Here is a 21,996-nt window from a genome sequence, read left to right on the forward strand (position 1 = left end):
AGTCTATTTACTGACACACATATGAAAATACTTTCTCCTGGTGTATTAAGGTACCTAGAATCTAAAATTTCTGAGTGGGCCTGATTTTTCAGCATTCTGTTATCTTTATAGGTACCTAATCTTTTGAAAGAGTGATGACCAAAGAAGCTGAAAACTGTGAAATGCGTCAGTGACACCATTCAAGAACATGATGATTGCAGTTCCACGAGGGGCGTCTCCAAAATGATCTCAACTGATGAAATAACCCCAGTTATCGTAATAGATTAAATTGCACTACAGCAACCAATGCATTTTCAATATTCTCCCTAAGGAGCAGCATGCTACAGTGCAAAGCACACCGACCCATCCATCAGGAAATCTCTACCTTCATACTCTTCTTCAGACCTTCGGAGGAACCTATCTGTGCTTCAGTAAAACAGGGCCAACAACCACCAGCAGCTATAATTCACTCAACGAATGTAAGGGTGAAGTGAAACGCTAGATGTAAAAGTACAAAGAACATTACTTGACATCCACTTCTTACACAGTTTTATTAATTGTCTGAATTAGATTTACAATGTACCTATATTTATCACACACAAAAAGTCAGTGTCACTAATATGAATAAAATAAAGCAAGGAAGAAAATCAGTGATATGCAAAAATTCTATGTTGCTTGGTCGTAGAATATAATAAATACTATGCAGCATACAAAATAAATTTTTTCTTTGCTTAGGGATGGCAATTTGGCTTCCTGAAGTCCACGTTTAAAAATAATTAGCAATGAAGGGGCTGAATATGTGATTAGATGTCAAGAATTAGCTGATATCCAACTTGAGAAATATCCTGTCATACCTAAAATACACTGATCCAAATGTCCATTTACTTTTCCTTTGATATGAATTATTCTGAACAAGAGTCATTTTTAAGTAGCAACTTTTATTTTATCAAATTTTGTATTTTAGTGAAGAAAAATATGTGTTTGTTTCATAACCTGCTATAAAGTCATACTTAAAAATTACAAATTGTTTCTTCTACATGTCCCAAGATTCACTACAGAAAATGTAGAACATAAGCAGGAATTCACCATCACATATCCCCACTTACTAGGTACTTGACAAATGTTTGTTAAATAAACAAAGAAGAGTAATAACAATTAAGATTAAATCCAACACTAATCTTGGCTAAGGTACTTAAAAAATGAAACAACATACATTTTCCTGTATGTACTCTTTTCAAATCAAGAACTATTCAGCAAAATGTCAGTCAATCAGAGCAAAAAAAATTACAGCTTTTCAAAATTCCCAGGGAGAGGTATATTTTCACATGATTACAATATTTATGAATTTATAAAAAACACATACTATTTGAAAATTTAGGTGCAGAAATAATCCTGCTGGAAACATTCAAATACAGGGCTAATACAGTTAGAGAAATTATTTTTAAAATCTTTATTCAATTATTCTCCACTTAACATAGTGCCAGGCTTCTCCAACTCACCTCCCCTTATTTATTTTTTTTTACTAAAACTAATTACACAGTGAATTATATCTGAAAGTCAGTACAACAGTAAATGAAGGTCAGACCATTGCATACAAATTATTTCTAGTTTAAAAAATAAAGCACAGATGTATCCACAGTGAACAAATATAGATACAAAAGCAGAAATGAATTCACTTATACGTAATATGTAGCAACTCAATTTTTCAAAGAAAACAGATATTATCTTTTTAAATACAAGCTTTCTTCAACATTTCCTACCTAGAACATTAAATCTGCTTCAAATATTCTAATTTTATACTATTTGCTTAATTGATATAGTATGGGTGTACATTAATATTCACAAAAAGAAACAGTCTGAATTGTGCCCAATCCCCATTATCCTCCCCAAATTATTCACATCTGTGAACAATCCATTCTTCTCTCATTTCCAAGCAAGGACACTAGCTGACTATTCCTTCAAACTCCAGGATTCACAGCCAGATATTGTGAAGGGTCATTCTCTGAACATTTACTATTTCCATTAGTAAAATGGAAGATGAAGTTCCCAGTTCAGTTATGAGAATCATAAGGGCATGCATCAAAAGACATTTATTGAACATTAATTGTGATATCAAGAAAAGTGAGACCCAAGCAGTTCTCAGAGAGATCACAGAGGAGGTAAAGTAGAGAAATATAAATATTTAAACAGATCACTTTAACTACACTTGGCAAGCGCTATCATAGACGTATGAAGAAAAAATTCTGAGTGAGTGAAGAACAAATTATGAATGGTGAAAGATGATGCCTGAAGAGGGGATTCAGGACTACAATATGAAAGGTCATAAGGACCAGTAGTATCAGTATCAATAGAGAACTTAAAAAGCAAATCCTCAGGCCGCACTCAAGACCCATCAGAAATAGAATTTGCATGCTAACAAAATCTCCAGATGATCTGTCTGCCCTTTAAAGTGTGAGAAGCACATCTACTAGCCAATGTTTCCTCTTAAAAATAGCCAGGCTTGGGCATGTGGCTATATGCACTAATACAGACAGGACAGATTTGGAAAGAAAAATAAAATGGCAACAGCATTTTCTCTTTTGTGTTCCCTTTCCTCCTCCTTGTCCTTTTACTAAATCATTAAGAACAAACACAATAAAAGTAAGTAACCATTTATTAGAAAGGGAAAAAGTGGAAGCAGTGACGGATTTTATTTTCTTGGATTCCAAAGTCACTGCAGACAGTGACTGTAGCCACGAGGTTAAGAGACTTCTTTGGAAGGAAGGGAATGATAAACATAGACAGCATATTAAGCAGCAAAGACATCACTTTGCTGACATAGTCCATGTAGTTAAAGCTATGGTTTTTCCAGTAGTCATGTATAAATGTGAGAGCTGGACCATAAAGAAGGCTGAGCATCGAAGAATTGATACTTTTGAACTGTGCTAGAGAAGACTCAAAAGTCCCTTGGACAACAAGGAGCTCAAACCAGTCAATCCTAAAGGAAATCAACCCTGAGTATTCACTCAAAGGACTGATGCTGAAGCTGAAATTCCACTACTTTGGTCACCTGAGCGAAGAGCTGACTCATTTGAAAAGACCCTGATGCTGGGAAACATATATTTCTGCTTTATTGACTATGCCAAAGCCCTTGACTGTGTGGATCACAATAAACTGTGGAAAATTCTGAAAGAGATGGGAATACCAGACCATCTGACCTGTCTCTTGAGAAACCTGTATGCAGGTCAGGAAGCAACAGTTAGAACTGGACATGGAACAACAGACTGGTTCCAAATAGGAAAAGGAGTACGTCAAGGCTGTATATTGTCACCCTGCTTATTTAACTTATATGCAGAGTACATCATGAGAAACGCTGGGCTAGAGGAAGCACAACCTGGAATCAAGATTGCCAGGAGAAATATCAATAACCTCAGATATGCAGATGACACCACCCTTATGGCAGAAAGTGAAGAAGAACTAAAGAGCCTCTTGATGAAGGTGAAAGAGGAGAGTGAAAAAGTTGGCTTAAAGCTCAACGTTCAGAAAACTAAGATCATGGCATCTGGTCCCCTCACTTCATGGGAAATAGATGGGGAAACAGTGGAAACAGTGTCAGACTTTATTTTTTTTGGCTCCAGAATCACTACTGATGGTGATTGCAGCCATGAAATTAAAAGACGCTTACTCCTTGGAAGGAAGGTCATGGCCAACCTAGATAGCATATTTAAAAGCAGAGACATTACTTTGTCAACAAAAGTCCGTCTAGTCAAGGCTATGGTTTTTCCAGTGGTCATGTATGGATGTGAGAGTTAGACGGTGAAGAAAGCTGAGCGCTGAAGAATTGATGCTTTTGAGCTGTGGTGTTGGAGAAGACTCTTGAGAGTCCCTTGGACTGCAAGGAGATCCAATCAATCCATCCTAAAAGAGATCAATCCTGGGTGTTCATTGGAAGGTCTGATGTTGAAGCTGAAACTCCAATACTTTGGCCACCTCATGAGAAGGGTTGACTCATTGGAAAAGACCCTGATGCTGGGTAGGACTGGGGGCAGGAGGAGAAGGGGACGACAGAGGATGAGATGGTTGGATGGCATCACTGACTCGATGGACATGGGTTTGGGTGGACTCCGGGAGTTGGTGATGGACAGGGAGGCCCGGCGTGCTGCAATTCATGGGGTCGCAAAGAGTCAGACACGACTGAGCGACTGAACTGAACTGAACTGATGCTGGGGAAGATTGAAGGCAGGAGGAGAAGGGGACAACAGAGGATGAGATAGGTGGAAAGCATCACTGACTCAATGGACATGAGTTTGAGCAAGCTCTGGGAGTTGGTGATGGACAGGGAAGCCTGGTGTGCTGCCGTCCATGGGGCCGCAAGGAGTGGGATATGACTTAGTGACTGAACAAAAACAACAGTTTTTAAGTATTCTCAAAGTATCATAGATTTAGTATTACAGCATCTTGCTTAAAATCCATGCTGATTATCTAATGAGTATGCTTTATTTCTACTATTCAGAAGAAAAAACTGAACCTGAGAGAGAACAAACAGCTTTCTTAAGGTTGCAGAATTTAACCCTTCCTGTTCATACACAAAATGCAATCCTGAATCCATTTGGTTAAAATGAACAGGTATTGTAAATATAATGATAGCATTAAGACATTTTAATTTAAACTACATTTTGAAAATAGCTAACATAATATACTTAATGCTGCAAAACAACTATACAAAAAGTGGCATAAAACAATAATTTATTATTGCTCACAGTTCTGCAATGTGGATTAGATTTTGTTTTTTTGATAAGTGTGATAGTGGGGGCATTAAAGATGGCTTCCTCATTCACATCTCGCATCTCAGCTGGTATATCTGTGGGCTGACTATGTCCATGCAATAAATGCAGTAGATCAGCTGGACCACTTTCAAGGAGACTCAGGGATACAAGCAACATCCCATAAGAACAAGCCCCAGTATACAACTGTTTATAAAACTCTGCTTCATCAGGCTTTCTCATGCTCCAACGGCCAAAGCAAGACACATGCCAAGCAGACGACCAATACAGAAGGGCCCTGTCTACACAAAGAATGACTACCGGGGGAGTGAGTCATTGGTGGCCACTGAGTAATAGATTTTTCACTGTTCATTCACATGATATTTAGAGAGAAGAAAACAGAGATTATGATTCGCTGGGTTTGTTAAATCTTAGGTTCTAAAATGCATTTAAAAAATATGTAATTAATTATGAAACATAAAATCAACTAAGCTTATGGGACTTCTTTGGTGGTCTAGTGGTTAGGGCTCCATATGTTCACTGCAGGGAGCACAGGTTGGTTCCCTGGGGAGAGACCTAAGATCCCACACGTCACACAGCACAGCCAAAACAACAAACAAAAAGCCTAAGCTTAAATATTTCAAACAGTTTATAATGCCAAAAGTGGGTTTTGTCCATTGTGCACATTGCCTTTAAATCCGGAATTAAGTTCATCACTCTGCAAGTGGCAAGAAAGCAACATAGCCCATTCTAATTAATTAGTTAGGACATTCACCTATTTATTCTCCGGGCACTTGGATTTTATTTTCTGTCTTTTTGGTTTCAGACTCTGGTTTTAATCTCTGGCTCAGATCTCCGTTTTGATGCCTTTCCAGGCTACTTTTTTTGAGTTCGATCATATTTCTGGGCTCTAGTAATGCCACATCAAATGTGCACGCGTGCATACACACATTCTGTATCAGGCCTGACTCACGGAACACTGCTACTGTCCCACACCCACCACTGAAGCCTGTCACTTCACATCCATTGACAAAAGTATTTAGAGAAATGAAAGACGTATTTCCCAAAAAGAGGAACATGGAGAAGACCATTTGTGTAGCTTATGTTGTTTATGCTGATATTCTTGACTATAAACAGTACATTTCTTCTTTCAATATTCTGATCAAATGACTTGGTGTATTTAATCAAGAAAATTCACCAGACAAGTTTCTGGAAGTGTTCCCCAAAACACCTACACCTGGGTCATTAGGATCCATTCATTTGAAAACGTTAAATTCCTGGGCCTGAGGCAGACCTACTCAATTACCAATCTGGCCGGATCAGTTCAGTTCAGTCACTCAGTTGTGTCCAACTCTTTGTGACCCCATGGACTGCATCACGCCAGGCTTCCCTGTCCTTCAGCAACTCCTGGAGTTTGTTCAAACTCAGGTCCATCAAGTCGGTCAACCAACCACCCAACCATCTCTTCCTCTGCCGTTCCCTTCTCCTCCTGCCTTCAATCTTTCCCAACATCAGGGTCTTTCCAATGAATCGGTTCTTCCCATAAGGTGGCCAAAGTATTGGAGGTTCAGCTTCAGCATAAGTGCTTCCAATGAATATTCAGGACTGACTTCCTTTAGGATTGACTGGGTGGATCTCTGTGCAGTCCAAGGGACTCTCAAGAGTCTTCTCTAACACCAAGTTCAAAAGCATCAATTCTTCAGCATTCAGCTTTCTTTATAATCCAACCCTCACATCCATACATGACTATTGGAAAAACCATACCTTTGACTGGATGGACCTTTGTTGGCAAAGTAATGTCTCTGCTTTTAAATATGCTGTCTAGGTTGGTCATAGCTTTTCTTTCAAGGAGTAAGTGTCTTTTAATTTCATGCTGCAGTCACCATCTGCAATGATTTTGGAGCCCAAGAAAAAAACCTCTCAGTGTTTCCATTTTTTCCCCATCTATCTGCCATGAAGTGATGGGACCAGACGCCATGATCTTCATTTTTTGAATGTTGAGTTTTAAACCAGCTTTTTCACTCTTATCTTACACTTTCATTAAGAGGCTCTTTAGTTCTTCTTCGCTTTCGGCCATAAGGGTGTTATCTGGCCAGATACTTGCATTTTAAACATACACCTCCAATGTCTAGAAGTTAGTCTCAGAGACAGGATAGTTTAAGAACCACTTCACTACCTCACCATCATTCACCTTCTTTAACTAGAATTCCACAATTCAAAAGGATCTATGTGTTATGTATGATCATCAATGGTGTGCTCACTCACCTAGAGCCAGACATCCTGGAATGTGAAGTCAAGTGGGCCTTAGGAAGCATCACTACAAACAAAGCTAGTGGAGATGACAGAATTCCAGTTGAGCTATTTCAAATCCTAAAAGATGATGGTGTGAAAGTGTTGCACTCAATATGCCAGCAAACTTGGAAAACTTAGCAGTGGCCACAGGACTGGAAAAGGTCAGTTTTCGTTCCAATCCCAAAGAAAGGCAATGCCAAAGAATGCTCAAACTACCACACAAATTGCACTCATCTCACAGGCTAGTAATGTTCAAAATTCTCCAAGCCAGGCTTCTGCAATACGTGAACCGTGAACTTCCAGATGTTCAAGCTGGTTTCAGAAAAGGCAGAGGAACCAGAGATCAAATTGCCAACATTCGCTGGATAAACGAAAAAACAAGAGAGTTCCAGAAAAACATCTATTTCTGCTTTATTGACTATGCCAAAGCCTTTGACTGTGTGGATCACAATAAACTGTGGAAAATTCTGAAAGAGATGGGAATACCAGACCATCTGACCTGTCTCTTGAGAAACCTGTACGCAGGTCAAGAAGCAACAGTTAGAACTGGACATGGAACAACAGACTGGTTCCAAACAGTAAAAGGAGTATGTCAAGGCTGTATATTGTCACCCTGCTTATTTAACTTATATGCAGAGTACATCATGAGAAACACTGGGCTGGAGGAAGCACAACCTGGAATCAAGATTGCCAGGAGAAATATCAATAACCTCAGATATGCAGATGACATCACCCTTATGGCAGAAAGTGAAGAAGAACTAAAGAGCCTCTTGATGTAAATTAAAGAGGAGAGTGAAAAAGTTGGCTTAAAGCTCAACATTCAGAAAACAAAGATCATGGCATCCAGTCCCCTCACTTCATGGCAAGTAGATGGGGAAACAGTGGAAACAGTGGCTGACTTTTTTTTTTTTTTGGCTCCAAAATCACAGCAGATGGTGACTGTAGCCATGAAATTAAAAGACGCTTACTCCTTGAAGGACAGTTATGACCAACCTAGATAGTATATTAAAAAGCAGAGACATTACATTGTCAACAAAGGTCCGTCCAGTCAAGGCTATTGTTTTTCCAGTGGTCATGTATGGATGTGAGAGTGGGACTGTAAAGAAAGCTGAGCGCCAAAGAATTGATGCTTTTGAACTGTGGTGTTGGAGAAGGCTCTTGAGAGTCCCTTGGACTGCAAGGAGATTCAACCAGTCCATCCTAAAGGAGATCAGTCCTTGGTGTTCATTGGAAGGACTGATGTTGAAGCTGCAACTCCAATACTTTGGCCACCTGATGCGAAGAGCTGACGCATTTGAAAAGACCCTGACGCTGAGAAAGATTGAGGGCAGGAGGAGAAGGGGACGACAGAGGATGAGATGGTTGGATGGTATCACCGACTCAATGGACATGAGTTTGGGTGAATTCTGGGAGTTGGTGATGGACAGGGAGGCCTGGTGAGCTGCAGTTCATGGGGTCCCAAACAGTTGCACCCAACTGAGCGACTAAACTGAACTGAACTGAAGATCATCAAATTATTTATCACTTTCCCTTTTCATTCAATTCATTCTTTCATCAGATCTTTCTCATTCTGTTTCAATTATATTCTTACTGGTTAAATCCTCTTACTCCCATCTTTCTCTTTTGACAAGACCAGAAATGAACTAAAGGGCATAGTTTTTAAAGTCGGCAGTCTAAATCAAACTTTTCTTTCTTATATTACAAATAACAAGAAACTCACCAAGAGAAATAAAAAGCATAACTGAGAGCAACAAATAAGAAGAAATACAGAAATTTATAACCTCTGCTGAACTGCCACGGTCCCACTAACAAACATTTTTTTCACGCAGATAATTGTGCTCGCTGTTCCTGACACTGTGCAAGTATGTTTAGTGCAATTTAATATCCACACAAGCAAGAGAAGAAATTTAATAATTTTTCAGCTGGAATGAATTGACAGCCAGTGTTAGAAAACTGCAGACTCTGCAGAATCAATAAAAGCTGCTCGCATCACAAAATAGTACTTTTGCCCAGAAAACATCTCACAAAGGTCAGGTTTACAAACCACCAGGTAGCAGTATCACTTTCACATCTTTCCAAGGCTATTAAAATTCCATTAAACAACCTTCCAAAACTAACTTGCAGCCTTTAAAGTTCACCAAAATGATCCCAGAGACAGATTACCTTCAGTTCGAACTTCCGAAAGCAAACCCTCGGTTAACTTTGGTCCCCTTGTCACCACAAATTGTTTGCTGAATTCTGTTTCATAGAAGAATGTCAAAGCAAATTTTTGTTTATAACTAGAAACATGGGACCTACATGAATATACTCATTTGGTAAAATGACAGGTACTGTTAGCTACCAGGAGATACTTTCCAAAAGTAAATTAATTCTCTTCTGCAAATCTTAGAAAGCAACTGCCACCAAATGTCTGGTGTCATAAAATCAAGCCTGTGTTATGAGACACAGTACTCAATTGTGAAGGAAGAGCGGCTGAAACTAAGCAATATCCCTTGCCCACTTTAGAAATACAGCTTTTCCAGGCTATATTTTCACTGCAGGTTCCAAGTCGCATATGGAATTTCATCGAGCATAATCAATTCAGGACCAGCCACTGATTCAACATTTACTGAGCACCTACTAAACTCAAATATGGACTGTCACCCAGGCCTGACCTGACACCCTCCTGGCTCAGTCATCCAGTGATCTGAAACCCAGATGGAAGGAGAGTGGAAACACGTGTTGCCAAGGACTAAGAGCCTGCCTCTGAGCAGATGCTTTGCAAGAGTCTTCATTAAGTACTACAGGTTTCCTCCAAAGGTCATCAACTTTACTCTTTGCTTAGTTGATCTCAAAAGCAGATGGATTTGCCCTCAATCAAAACAGAATATGGGGCACCTTAGGACCCTGACAGAGAGCAAACCCTACTCAAACCAGATGCCTGGTGGAAAGAATTGGGTTTCCAGTGGTAAACGGGCAGGCTATTTCTTCCTCTGATCAGTGGTCTCCACATTTTAGAAAAATCTCTCCTGATTGAATTAAAAAAGGTTTAATGAATCCCCATGGAAATGTATTTACTAATTATACTCAAGCACTACTGTGGTATTATATACAATATAAAACATATACCAAAAAAGCTTTTAAGGAAGAGAAAACACAAATCAATAAAAATCCTTGTATCGTCTTCCCGCACTCTGATGTATCATCTTGCAAAACGACCTCAGGTGTGCAAACCCTAAGCTATTAGCCTCTACAGCAGGATTCCTTTGTGGTACCCAAGGACCATGGGAGTGGAGCCAGATCACTAGCAAGTCCCAAACGTGTATTCTCTTAGGCTCCCAAGAAATCCTGTCAGAGTGTTATGCTTTACAGGGCATGGCTGCAAGTTCTAACAAGGAATGCCAAAACATACAACTGTAAGAAACTCAGTATGTGGATCTGAATGTTAAGGGGATGCTGTTGAGACCTAATGCATCTCTCTCATTCCCTACAAGAGCTCACAAGTGAAAATTTTCTTTCAAATCTAATGCCAAGCTGTTTTTTTTTATTTCTTACAGAAAATAAGCTTTTAAGACAAGTTCAGAGTTGAAACAGTATATGTGACTATGGCCTACTTTCCCAAGTTCCAATTCCACACCAAGTCTTGACTTTTCCCATCTGTTTTGCAAAGGTCTTTTCATACTATATGTAATTTTTCATACCTAACTGCATACTTGCAGGTTGTTTTGTAGAACAAAACAGAGTGAAAAAGGTAAAACTCACCATTAACAGTGGAGGATTGATTACACTCTAGTTTTCCTAGGGATAGACTTAAAATGATATTCCCAGAAACTCCAAATTTTCTGTACTTTTGGGTTATATGTACTCTGAACTATGTAAGCTTACAGAATTATAAACAGATGCCATTCTGTAAAACAGCCCTGGGACTGCATCTTTCTTTCCCACAGCAGGGATAACCAAACCTCACCACTGGTCCCCCTATCTTACTGGCAGAAGTAATCAAAGGCTGATTACAATAATGTATTGCTATCACCACATTTCTAAAGCACATACCTATCAGTAGAACTAGGAACTGTTTCTAATCAATGTTCAACAAATATTTGTTGAATGAATGGCAAAACAACAACTATACAGTTCCAATAGTTACTGTGGTTTCTTCCGTCTACCTTCAGCATAACACAAACTTTAAGATTCAGAATGGCAAGTAGAGTTCATCTAGAATACTAAGCAGTGGCAAATAGCACTCAGTATTGAGAGGGATTCGGAGGGGAAAGCTTGGCTGATCAGTGAAGGATGCCAGGAGCTGGGAAAGTGGAGGAGGAGCAGAAGGGCCATCAATTTGCTGACACCACCCAGACAGATCATGGATCAAAATCCAAAGTTAAAAAAGCTCAATGTTTTTTGCCATCTGAACACTGGCTTTTCTGGCTTGGTGTACTTCAATTTTCATTAGTCCAACTGGCTACTCTGTCCCCCTGAATTAGGAGGAGCTCCTTGAAGACAAGCCTTTTCCATCTTTCTGATTGCCACAGAGCCCAGGAAACACTTGTAAAATGCCAGCTGACCCTTCTGTGATACCTAGTGAAAACAAAAAATCATTGAGCCTCTTCACTTAAGTAAGCACCATCAGGGGATTCTGAAACCAGCCATTAACCAGCAGGGTAGTATCTACAAATGAAGAGCACTATGGGAGAAGGAAATGGCAATCCACTCCAGTATTCTTGCCTGGAAAATTTGCATGGACAGAGGAGCCTGGCAGGCTACAGACCATGGGGTCGCGAAGAGTCAGACAGGACTGAGCGACTTCACTTTCACTTTTCATGCTGCCCCACCACCCTCCCTAGCCTGGTTCATTCTTTACTGATCAACCAGGGTTTCCTCCTCACAGTCCCTCTCAGTCGAGATTGAGAGGGTCAGTTCACTTAATAACCAACCAAAAAAATCATCTAAACTAGTGGATCTCAATTCAAGTTCTCAACTCTGGCTAATACGTTAGAATCATCTATATTTTAGAAAATGCAGGGCCTCCCAATCCACAGAAATTATGATGCAGTTGTCAGCAAGGAGACACAGACATCAGTGTGGTTTTGGTTTTACAAAATTTCCAAGTGACTAAAATAAACAGCCAGACTGATAATATTAATTGATGCCAGAGGAACATTAGTTCCTAAAGACTACAACCTTCTCTTATAAATTTATGTGTATTAGCTAGCATATTAGAGACCATAAAATAGTTCTCAATAATATCTTATTTAAGTTACCTTTCCCCAAAGCTGACCACTAAACCCTTATTCGAACACAGCCACACCCATTCATTCGTGTCTACAGGTAGCTGATTTTATGCTACAAGGACAAAAATGAACAGATGTGACAGAGACCTTGTAGCCCATAGAGCCTAAAACATTTATGATGTGGCCCTTTAAGAAATCATCTGCCAGCCCTGGACTGGTGTATTTAAGGAATACAGCAGAGAAACATTAATCAATACTAGCCAGTTCAGGCTGAATCCTAAATGTTCTGAGGAAAGAAAGGCCTCAGAAACAAAGGACTTGTATTAACCAGGGCCCCACCTCTTACCTTCAATCCTGGCAGTTCTGCTTTTACTTTTCAAATTTCATTTAAAGAAAGAGTTGTTTTATTGCTAAGAAAACTTTGAACACCACTGACTTAGAATCTCAAAGGTCTTAAGAGGCAAGAACCAAGTCAGTTATACTATGGTTGCCATAGATAACCTTAACTAACATTCTCTGACACCAAAGTGATTAATCTCAGCTTATTTAAACTGAATATCTGACAACAGCTATTTAGGTATCAGATCCTCCTATCAAGTTATACATATTATGTAAATTTATTTAGCTCTGCCATTAAAATTTCTTTTAAATGTTACAGTTTAATGTTATATTGGGGGTTTTGTAACAATCAACAGAAGAAAAGGCCATGAAGAGACTATCTTGAAATTCTATACATCACTGAGCTAAATCACTCAGTTGTGTCTGACTCTTTGTGACCCCATGGACTGTAGCCCAACAGGCGCTTCTGTCCAAGGGATTCGCCAGGCAAGAATACTGGTGTGGGTTGCCATTTCCTTCTCCATACATTACAGGCTAAAGGCATTTCTATTATATTTGTCAATGTCTGTTAGAAAAGGATGTAAGCAAATAACTCTTCTTAGTATTTACAGTCTAGAGACATGTGGATTTCTCATTAAAAACTAATTATCAAATTATATAAATCACCCTAACTCCCTATTCTTTGGGAAAGCCAAGATTCATGAGTTGGTAAAATTATCTTCCCTCTTTTGAAACACAATACAATATTTCACATAGCCTTTATTTTTTTATGGTCTATTACATATAATCCTTTAATGTAAGCTACCTAAAATCCTTTTGTGGAAGTTGACAATGTATAAGAAATATATATATTAACGTTATTAATCCTACAGAAGAAATAGATTTCTCAGTTTGAACACAGCACAAATGAAAAGATAAAAGAATAAAAGAGACATTTAAACAACTGCCATATAAATTAATAGGATGCAATTATTGGTCTCTCTTTCATCTTAGATGAAAATCAATATAGAATATTAATTGCTAAAAGTTATAAGTCAAATGCGACTTCATGTAAACCATACAACTCAACAATTTCAAGTTTATACACCAGAATAATCAAATATTGCTCATATCCTCTCCTATCCAAAAGGGCAGGAAGTAATATTTTCCAGCTGCATTGCATAATTAATCTCATACACGTTAGACGGTATCTTTGCAAGTCTTGAAATAAAACTGAATTCATCAAATTCCAACATAAATCTCTAAATCACTAAGCATCAAGAAATTTTCTCCTTGCTCTGAATACTTCATCTTAATTTATTCACCTTTCCATAACCAGTTTATGCCACTTATCTTGTGGAGGGTGGGGGTTCAGATTTATGAAGAAGAAAAAAAAAGTAACAACACAGAAATGAGATCTAGAAAAGCACACGAGAGCTATGAAAACAGCCCATCCATCATCTCTACATTTTGATTCCAGAGACAGCAGAGAAAGGTGCTGTTTCCACACCACTCACCCAGCACACTTAAAAAGGTTTGCTCCATCACTTATACAACTGAAACTGATTGATTAGCTGCTGGAGAAAAATCAATACAAATATCCTAGAAAACACTAGCTTGTAAATTCATTCTGGCCCCAACAAAGTCTTGGTCATTGCTTGACATGTTTTTCTAGGTATCTAAAATACAACCATGTCAAACCCCAGACCCCAAAGACTGTCATGGCTAGGAATTTTTAAAACCTAAAGCTCAGCACAGGTGAAGTGAGGGTGGGAGGTTTCCCAACGGTCTGTTAGAACAAAGAGATGATACCAAGAAATTAACCTGGTAAATATCACACTCATACACAGAACTGCCATGAAAATGAAAAACACATGAGAAAGTTAAAATAGTCAATAAAAATGTAAAAAAAAAAAAAGCTAGGAAACCAACAAAATATAAACGATATATATTTTTCATAAAAGGTAAACTAAAGTTTCTATTAAAAATATAAAGTTTGTTTAATGATATCCATTCAAAAGTTAATGGGCTCCTTTTCTCATTCTTGGCAGCTGAATGTATAGTCAGTATATTTTTAGTACTTTAGGAAGCCACTTTATATTCAGAATGATTTCATGATTATTTCAGAATCTCTTCTGAATGCTCCCTTGCCTATGGGCTAGCACTAGTCTCTTCACTCATTAGATGTCTAAGAAATAAATGTTTATGAATATAAAATGTTCCATGAATATGCTATTCAGACAGAAATTGTGATCTTATTGTATAGTCTATCACATGACAGGCAACCAGGGATGTAATCCCTATATTACAATTGGTATAGAGATTTTTTAAAAACCATTTTGTATTTTTGACACATAGTCATTTATAAGTTTAAGAAAAAGTAAGAAAAGGAATGCAATTTTCAGTTGGGAAATTTAACCTGCATTGACATAACAACTTTAAACACTAAAATTTAGTGACAGCATATTTAGACTTTACTTAAATTTTGAAAGAACCATAATGTTTATTACTGATTATGGGAAAATTTAATAATGGTATAATGTAGAATTTAAGGGGCTGTGATCCTCTCAATATTTCTAATTTCTGAATTACTAAAGAATGAGATACACAAGAGTCACCAAAGAAGAAAAACGGGCTATTTCTACTATTACAGTTAACTTCATAATTATTCTTTGCAATTTAAAAACTCATAGCAATTTTAAAACTCATAGGAAGTCTACACAACCATGATGATACCAAGGCTTGCTGCAGAACAAAAGACGATGCTGCTAACTCAATGTCTTTAAAATGTGAGCTTATAGATTGCTATTCCCTATTGTGAAATTATAAGGCCAACCTTAACATGATTTTGCATTTGTCAAACTGAGAAAACAAAACATGACTGTCATACTCAATAGTTCCTATCTGTAAAGACATTCTTCATAAAACATATTCTAGAAGTAAAAGAAAATGTCTCATGGTTCTAATCATTAATGTTACAGATATTACAATATTCTCACTCAAAATTGGACGTCTCAAAAAAAAATTAGACTTCTCTCCTTGGAATTATTTTAAATTCCTCCAGTTTAAGTCACATGCCTTCTTTATGATAAGGGCACAACCAATGACTTCGTGTAAGTTATTCCAAATTCAAACAACAAGCAACACTACATGTCACAGTAATGAGAAAACCATGACTTGTATACATCAAGTACCATTGTAAGATCATGTGGCTGGAACCCAGAAAAGCACTGTTGTGAATTCAAACTCTCCTATGGCAAAGAGCATCAGATACTCACAACTTGAAATTTCCTAAACACACTGGCTTACCTAGAAATTATAAGAGCTTGGTATTTTAGTAACAGTTCCACGTATCAACCCAATGAGCCCATCAGTCCAAAAATTAGTCGTCAATCAATAAGACAACAGAAAAACATTGCACTGCACACATTTCATGGGGGGACTAACCAAGCACATATGTATCTACTAATGATGATGAAAGTAATATTAAATAAATCTCTTTTAATACTTTCTCTAGAAAGAGCAACTAAGTCATTGTTAACCTCTGATATATTCTTTGAGTCACTCATCTTAATCAGCAAACCCACTTGTAATTTGTATGCCTTCTAAATCACAGTTAGTGGATAGATCATACAGTTCTAATATCTCTGTTATCCAATAGATACATGGAAAAACAAACACCAAGTAAGAATGCCAGCAAAGGATCATTTTTCAAACAAAGTAGGCTTCTGTACAAATTCATTCTCTTTCTAAAGAATCCTTAAAGTAGCCATATTGCAGAAAATACAACCACTCAGACTTCTGATTAGCCTATTACCTGGTTCTGAAACAGAACAACTACAAGAGTCAATGAGTTTCCATTTATTTCTTTCAATACAAGTTGAATGTGAACAGAAGAGGGGACTGTGCTAAGAATATAAAGTTAGAAAAAAAAATTGTCCAGAAGTGTTGAATTAATCAAGAGTATTTTTCTCTTTGTTTTAAAGAACGGTTCAAATTCATGTTGATAAAAGCTTTTGACTAAATGTGTGTGTTTGTAACACATACTTTCTGAGATTCAGGGTGTGAAGTACTGGAAGTAGCACTCTAAGTTACTTGCTAAAAGGAAAAGCACATTGCCAATAAGTATAAAAGCACATTGCCAATAAGTATTAACCCATAAGATTATGAGACAACAGATTATCGCATGTTGGTTATAAAAACACACCAATGTTATATACACATACTATAAACAAAGACAAAAGAGGAAATTTATGGTTATGTGTCAATACAATTGTGATTCATGTTACACATGTCTTACTATAAGCTAAGAGATACCGAGGCGATCACATTTTCCAGCAAGTGATGAATCAGAAGTAGCTGGCCACCCACACAAAGAATTCTCTTTAGGACTCTATACCATTACCAATCTTCACAGCTCCAACAGTCCTGTGGATGAGTGGAAGTTATATTTACTTGCTCAAATTAAAATCTACCTTCTCTTTCCAAGACTCTTGATAATGCTTATTAGTTCTGTTTTCTAAATGGCCCAAAATTACCAAAGAAAGAGGTAGAAATCTTTAAAAAAACATTTCACTCAATCCACAAAAGTCTAATTAACACACACCAGAAGGTCATGGCTTTTATTTTTATTTTTTAGTCTTTTCCATGAAATATAAAGGCAGGTGATGAATTTCAAAGTATGTCACTTACCTTAGAGTCATAAGAAAACGGAAGAGTGGTGAAAGAAAAGTTATGCAAATATCATAACCTGAATCTGATAACATCTTCTATTAGATAAGCTAAAATATTTGTAAACTCTCCAGAAAGCTAAACAAGCATACACCTAAAGTGAAGTTTTACTTAGAAGACTATTAAAATTTATTAGAGAGACTGAAATCACACAGAATTCTAGAAACTCTTACCTTGAAAAGACTGTTTGGCTCTATCTACTAATTCATCAATTGGATAACTGGCCAAATTTCCTCTGGCGTGTTTAGTTTTGCAGTAGGTACAAGCATTGAGACACCTGTTCAAATGATAGTGATAAATACAGTTAAAACTTCTAAAGACACTTAACATGGGCGGAAAATATCCAAAATATACACCAAAGTGCTGATTTAGTATCATTTGCCAGTTTATAAGAGATATGAAAAATGAGTTTCTACCAAACTTCATATTTATTTTATTTCCACCAGGCACAGAAATCTGTAATTTGTAATTCTTTTAAGTTTCAACTATTCAAGAATGGTTGTACAAACCACATAATATTAACTTCAAATGTACATATTAATATGGAACAAAGTTTATAAATGCTTAAAATGGTTAATCAAAAGAAAAAACATTCATAATTTTTAAACCAATGGAATTTATTTGGCTATTATAAAACTAAAATTTTAGTATCACTTATATATACTGCATTATTCATAAATGAAAATGTTTTAACTTTTAACTAATGATATAAGAATAAATTGGCAACATAAAATTCTCCTAAGAAAATACATTTTTAGTAATCTTCACATAATATTTTTAACTCTTTGAAATCAGAAAGAAATATTAAAACAAGTCCAATGAATGCTCTTTGGGATTATATCAGTCAAAGAAACTGAATGACAACATTAGTTTTAAAAAATTAAAAAACAGAATTATCTCCCAAAATACTTAAGAGATGATAGCCGAAGAAATGTCTTTTAATAACGAAAATGTTGGTTCTACTCTTATAATTTTAAAATAGTTTAAATACATTTTATTATAAAATTTTAAAAAACCATTACACATAATAAAATATCCTTTTGCCAAAAAGATTAAGTCTCAGCAACACTGAATGAAACAAAGAATAACATCTCTTCAAAGATCCAACTGCTATAATAAATAGCAAGGTTTTTAAAGACCATCACTAAGCAAATGCTTTAAAATTTCAAACTGAGAAAAATTAAACTTCTAATAATTACAAGTGGCCAATATGTCATTTTGTTAATATATAATTTAAAAATACATATAAATCATATGAATCAGGAGGAAACAATGTAATGCTTAATTTATAATTATTTTTGCATGAAGTGAAGTGAAGTCACTCAGTCGTGTCCAACTCTTTGTGACCCCATGGTGTAGAGCCCACCAAGCTCCTCCATTCATGGAATTTTCTAGGCAAGAGTACTGGAGTGGGTTGCCATTTCCTTCTCCAGGTGATCTTCCCAATACAGGGATCAAACCCAGGTCTCCCACATCGTGGGCAGATGCTTTACCGTCTGAGCCACTGGGAAATCCCTCTTGAGTAAAACAACACATTTGTTTTGCCAATGATTTTTAACTGTTTAACTGACCACACACTCTTAAAAAAACTAACATCCCTTTCTTCCTAAGCCGTTTACACACACACACACAAATTGTGATCTCTCATATGAATAGAGGTTCTGGTCCCCCAACTGTTCCATGTCTTCTCTTTTTAACTTTCATCTGTTCCATAATAAGGGAAAAAAGTAATCTTTTTTTTAAACTTCTCCATGGAAGACTAGGGCTTCCCTTGTGGCTCAACTGGTAAACAATCTGCTTGCAATGCGGGAGACCTGGGTTTGATCCCTGGGTTGGGAAGATCCCCTGGAGGAGGGAAAGGCTACCCACGCCAGTATTCTAGTCTGGAGAATTCCATGGACTGTATAGACTATGGGGTTGCAAAGACTCAGACACGATTGAGTGACTTTCATTTTCACACTGTAGAAGACTAACTTCCTTTTGTTTAGCCCTGACTGAGCACCAGGCATTTTTCTAGATATTGTACATACATTATCCTATTTAACTCTTCTCAAATTGGGTGTTACTGTCTCCATCTTACAGATGCTTCGAAAAAGTTAGATAATACAGTTGATTCCACAGAAATTCAAAAGAGCATAAGATACTACCGTGGCAACAACTGCACACCAACTAAACAACCTAGAATAAATAAAACCTCCTAGAAACATACAGTACACCAAGACTAAATCATGATCCCATTTACAAAAGCATCAAAAACAATGAAATACCGAGGAATAAATTTAAGCAAGAAGGTTAAAGATCTGTAGAATGAAAAGTTTAACACATTGATGAAAGAAAAAATTTTAAAAAGAGCAAAGCAAAAGGCAGCTCAATTCCTAATTTCAAACGATATTACTAAGCTACAGTAATCAAAATAGTAGGTGTTAGTGAAAAAACAGGCATATAGGCTAATGTAAAAGAATTGAGAGTCCAGGAACAAACTCATGAATATATAGTCAACTAACATTTGACAAAAGAGCCAAGAATTCTCAATACAGAAAAAAACAGTCTATTCAACAAATGGTGCTGGGAAAATTGAATATTCACTTGCAAAAGCACTTACTTGTATCATTGCGAAAAATTAATAGACAATGAGTTAAAGACTTAGATGTAAAACCAGAAACCACGTAAAGTACAATTACAATTAAATGTAAAACCAGAAACTCCTAGAAGAAAACACAGGGAAAAAGTTCCTTGACATTATTCTTAGCAATTATTTTATTTTTGGACATGACACCCAAAGCACAAATAACAGAAGCAAAAATAAACAAGCTGGACTACATCAAACTAAAAAGCTTCTGCACAGCAAAGGAAAACAATCAACAAAATGAAAAGGCAAACAACAGAATGGGAGAAAATATTTGCAAACCACATATCTGATTCAAAATAAATCACTGAATTTTTGATTCATAATATATGGTTATTATTACATAATTCGGTTCCATTTAGCCACTCAGTCATGTCAGACTCTTTGCAACCCCATGGACTCCAGCACGCCAGGTCTCCGTGTCCATCACTAACTCCTGGAGTTTACCCAAACTCATGTCCATTGAGTTGGTGATGCTGCCCAACCGTCTCATTCTCTGTTGTCCCCTTCTCCTCCCACCTTCAATCTTTCCCAGCATCAGGGTCTGTTCAAATGAGTCAGCTCTTTGCATCAGGTGGCAAAAGTATTGGAGTTTCAGCTTTAGCATCAGTCCTTCCAATGAACACTCAGGAATAATCTCCTTTAGGATGGACTGGTTGGATCTCCTTGCAGTCCAAGGGACTCTCAAGAGTCTTCTCCCAACACCACAGTTCAAAAGCATCAATTCTTCGGCGCTCAGCTTTCTTTACAGTCCAACTCTCACATCCATACATGACTATTGGAAAAACTATAGCTGTGACTGGATGGACCTTTGTTGGCAAAGTTGTGTCTCTGCTTTTTAATATGCTGTCTAGGTTGGCCACAGCTTTCCTTCCAAGGAGTAAGCGTCTTTTCATTTCATGGCTGCAGTCACCATCTGCAGTGATTTTGGAGCCCCCCAAAATAAACTCTGTCACTGTTTCCACTGTTTGCCCATCTATTTGCCATGAAGTGATCGGACTGGATGCCATGATCTTACTTTTCTGAATGTTGAGCCTTAAGCCAACTTTTTCACTCTCCTCTTTCACCTTCATCAAGAGGCTCTTTAGTTCTTCTTCGCTTTCTGCCATAAGGGTGGTGTCATCCGCATATCTGAGGTTATTGATATTTCTCCAGGCAATCTTGATTCCACTTGTGCTTCTTCCAGCCCCGTGTTTCTCATGATGTACTCTGCATATAAGTTAAATAAGCAGGGTGACAGTATACAGCCTTGACGTACTCCTTTCCTGATTTGGAACCAGTCTGTTGTTCCATGCACAGTTCTAATTGTTGCTTCCTGATCTGCATACAGGTGTCTCAAGAGGCAGGTCAGGTGGTCTGGTATTCCCATCTCTTTCAGAATTTTCCACAGTTTGTTGTGATCCACACAGTCAAAGGCTTTGGCATAGTCAATAAAGCAGAAATTGCTTTTTCAATGATCTAGCGGATATTGGCAATTTGATCTCTGGTTCCTCTGCCTTTTCTAAAACGAGCTTGAACATCTGGAAGCTCACGATTCACATATTGTTGAAGCCTGGCTTGGAGAATTTTGAGCATTACTTTACTAGCATGTGCTGCTGCTGCTGCTAAGTCGCTTCAGTCGTGTCCGACTCTGTGCGACCCCATAGACGGCAGCCCACCAGGCTCCGCCATCCCTGGGATTCTCCAGGCAAAAACACTGGAGTGGGTTGCCATTTCCTTCTCCAATGCATGAAAGTGAAAAGTGAAATTGAATTTGCTCAGTCGTGTCCGACTCTTAGCGTGTGAGATGAGTGCAATTGTGCGGTAGTTTGAACATTCTTTGGCATTGCCTTTCTTTGGGACTGGAATGAAAACTCACCTTTTTCATGATAAGGGATTCATAACATCTGATTTGGGGTTTATATTCTAGATATAAAAATCCTCATATGGCATAATAAATAATAATCAAATATTAAGATGGCTAAAGACTATGACTAGATGTTTCTCCAAATAAAATATTCAAGTGGTCAACAGTCACGGGAAAAGATACTCAAGAGTACTAGTCATCAAGGAATGCAAATGAAAACTACAATGAGATATCACCTCACCCCTGCTAGAA

The 21,996-nt window shown here is 37.4% G+C and overlaps 1 protein-coding gene across 44 annotated transcripts in view; it reads right to left on the reverse strand.

The window, feature by feature from the left end:
• Positions 1-21,996, reverse strand: part of CDKAL1 (CDKAL1 threonylcarbamoyladenosine tRNA methylthiotransferase) — a 918,695-nt gene that overhangs the window by 602,064 nt on the left and 294,635 nt on the right. For all 44 annotated transcript variants that reach the window (XR_014061588.1, XR_014061589.1, XR_014061593.1 and 41 more), the window contains one exon: positions 17,446-17,549. Coding sequence is in view for 33 of the 44 variants with exons in the window: in XM_081518030.1 (XP_081374156.1) it covers positions 17,446-17,549 (104 nt within the window). In the remaining 11 variants the exon portion in view is untranslated. The remainder of the gene's footprint in view (positions 1-17,445; positions 17,550-21,996) is intronic.

The sequence above is a fragment of the Giraffa tippelskirchi genome, chromosome 8 (genome assembly GCF_054371585.1).
Source record: "Giraffa tippelskirchi isolate mGirTip1 chromosome 8, T2T-mGirTip1v1.2.pri, whole genome shotgun sequence".
Classification (NCBI taxonomy): Eukaryota; Metazoa; Chordata; class Mammalia; order Artiodactyla; family Giraffidae; genus Giraffa; species Giraffa tippelskirchi.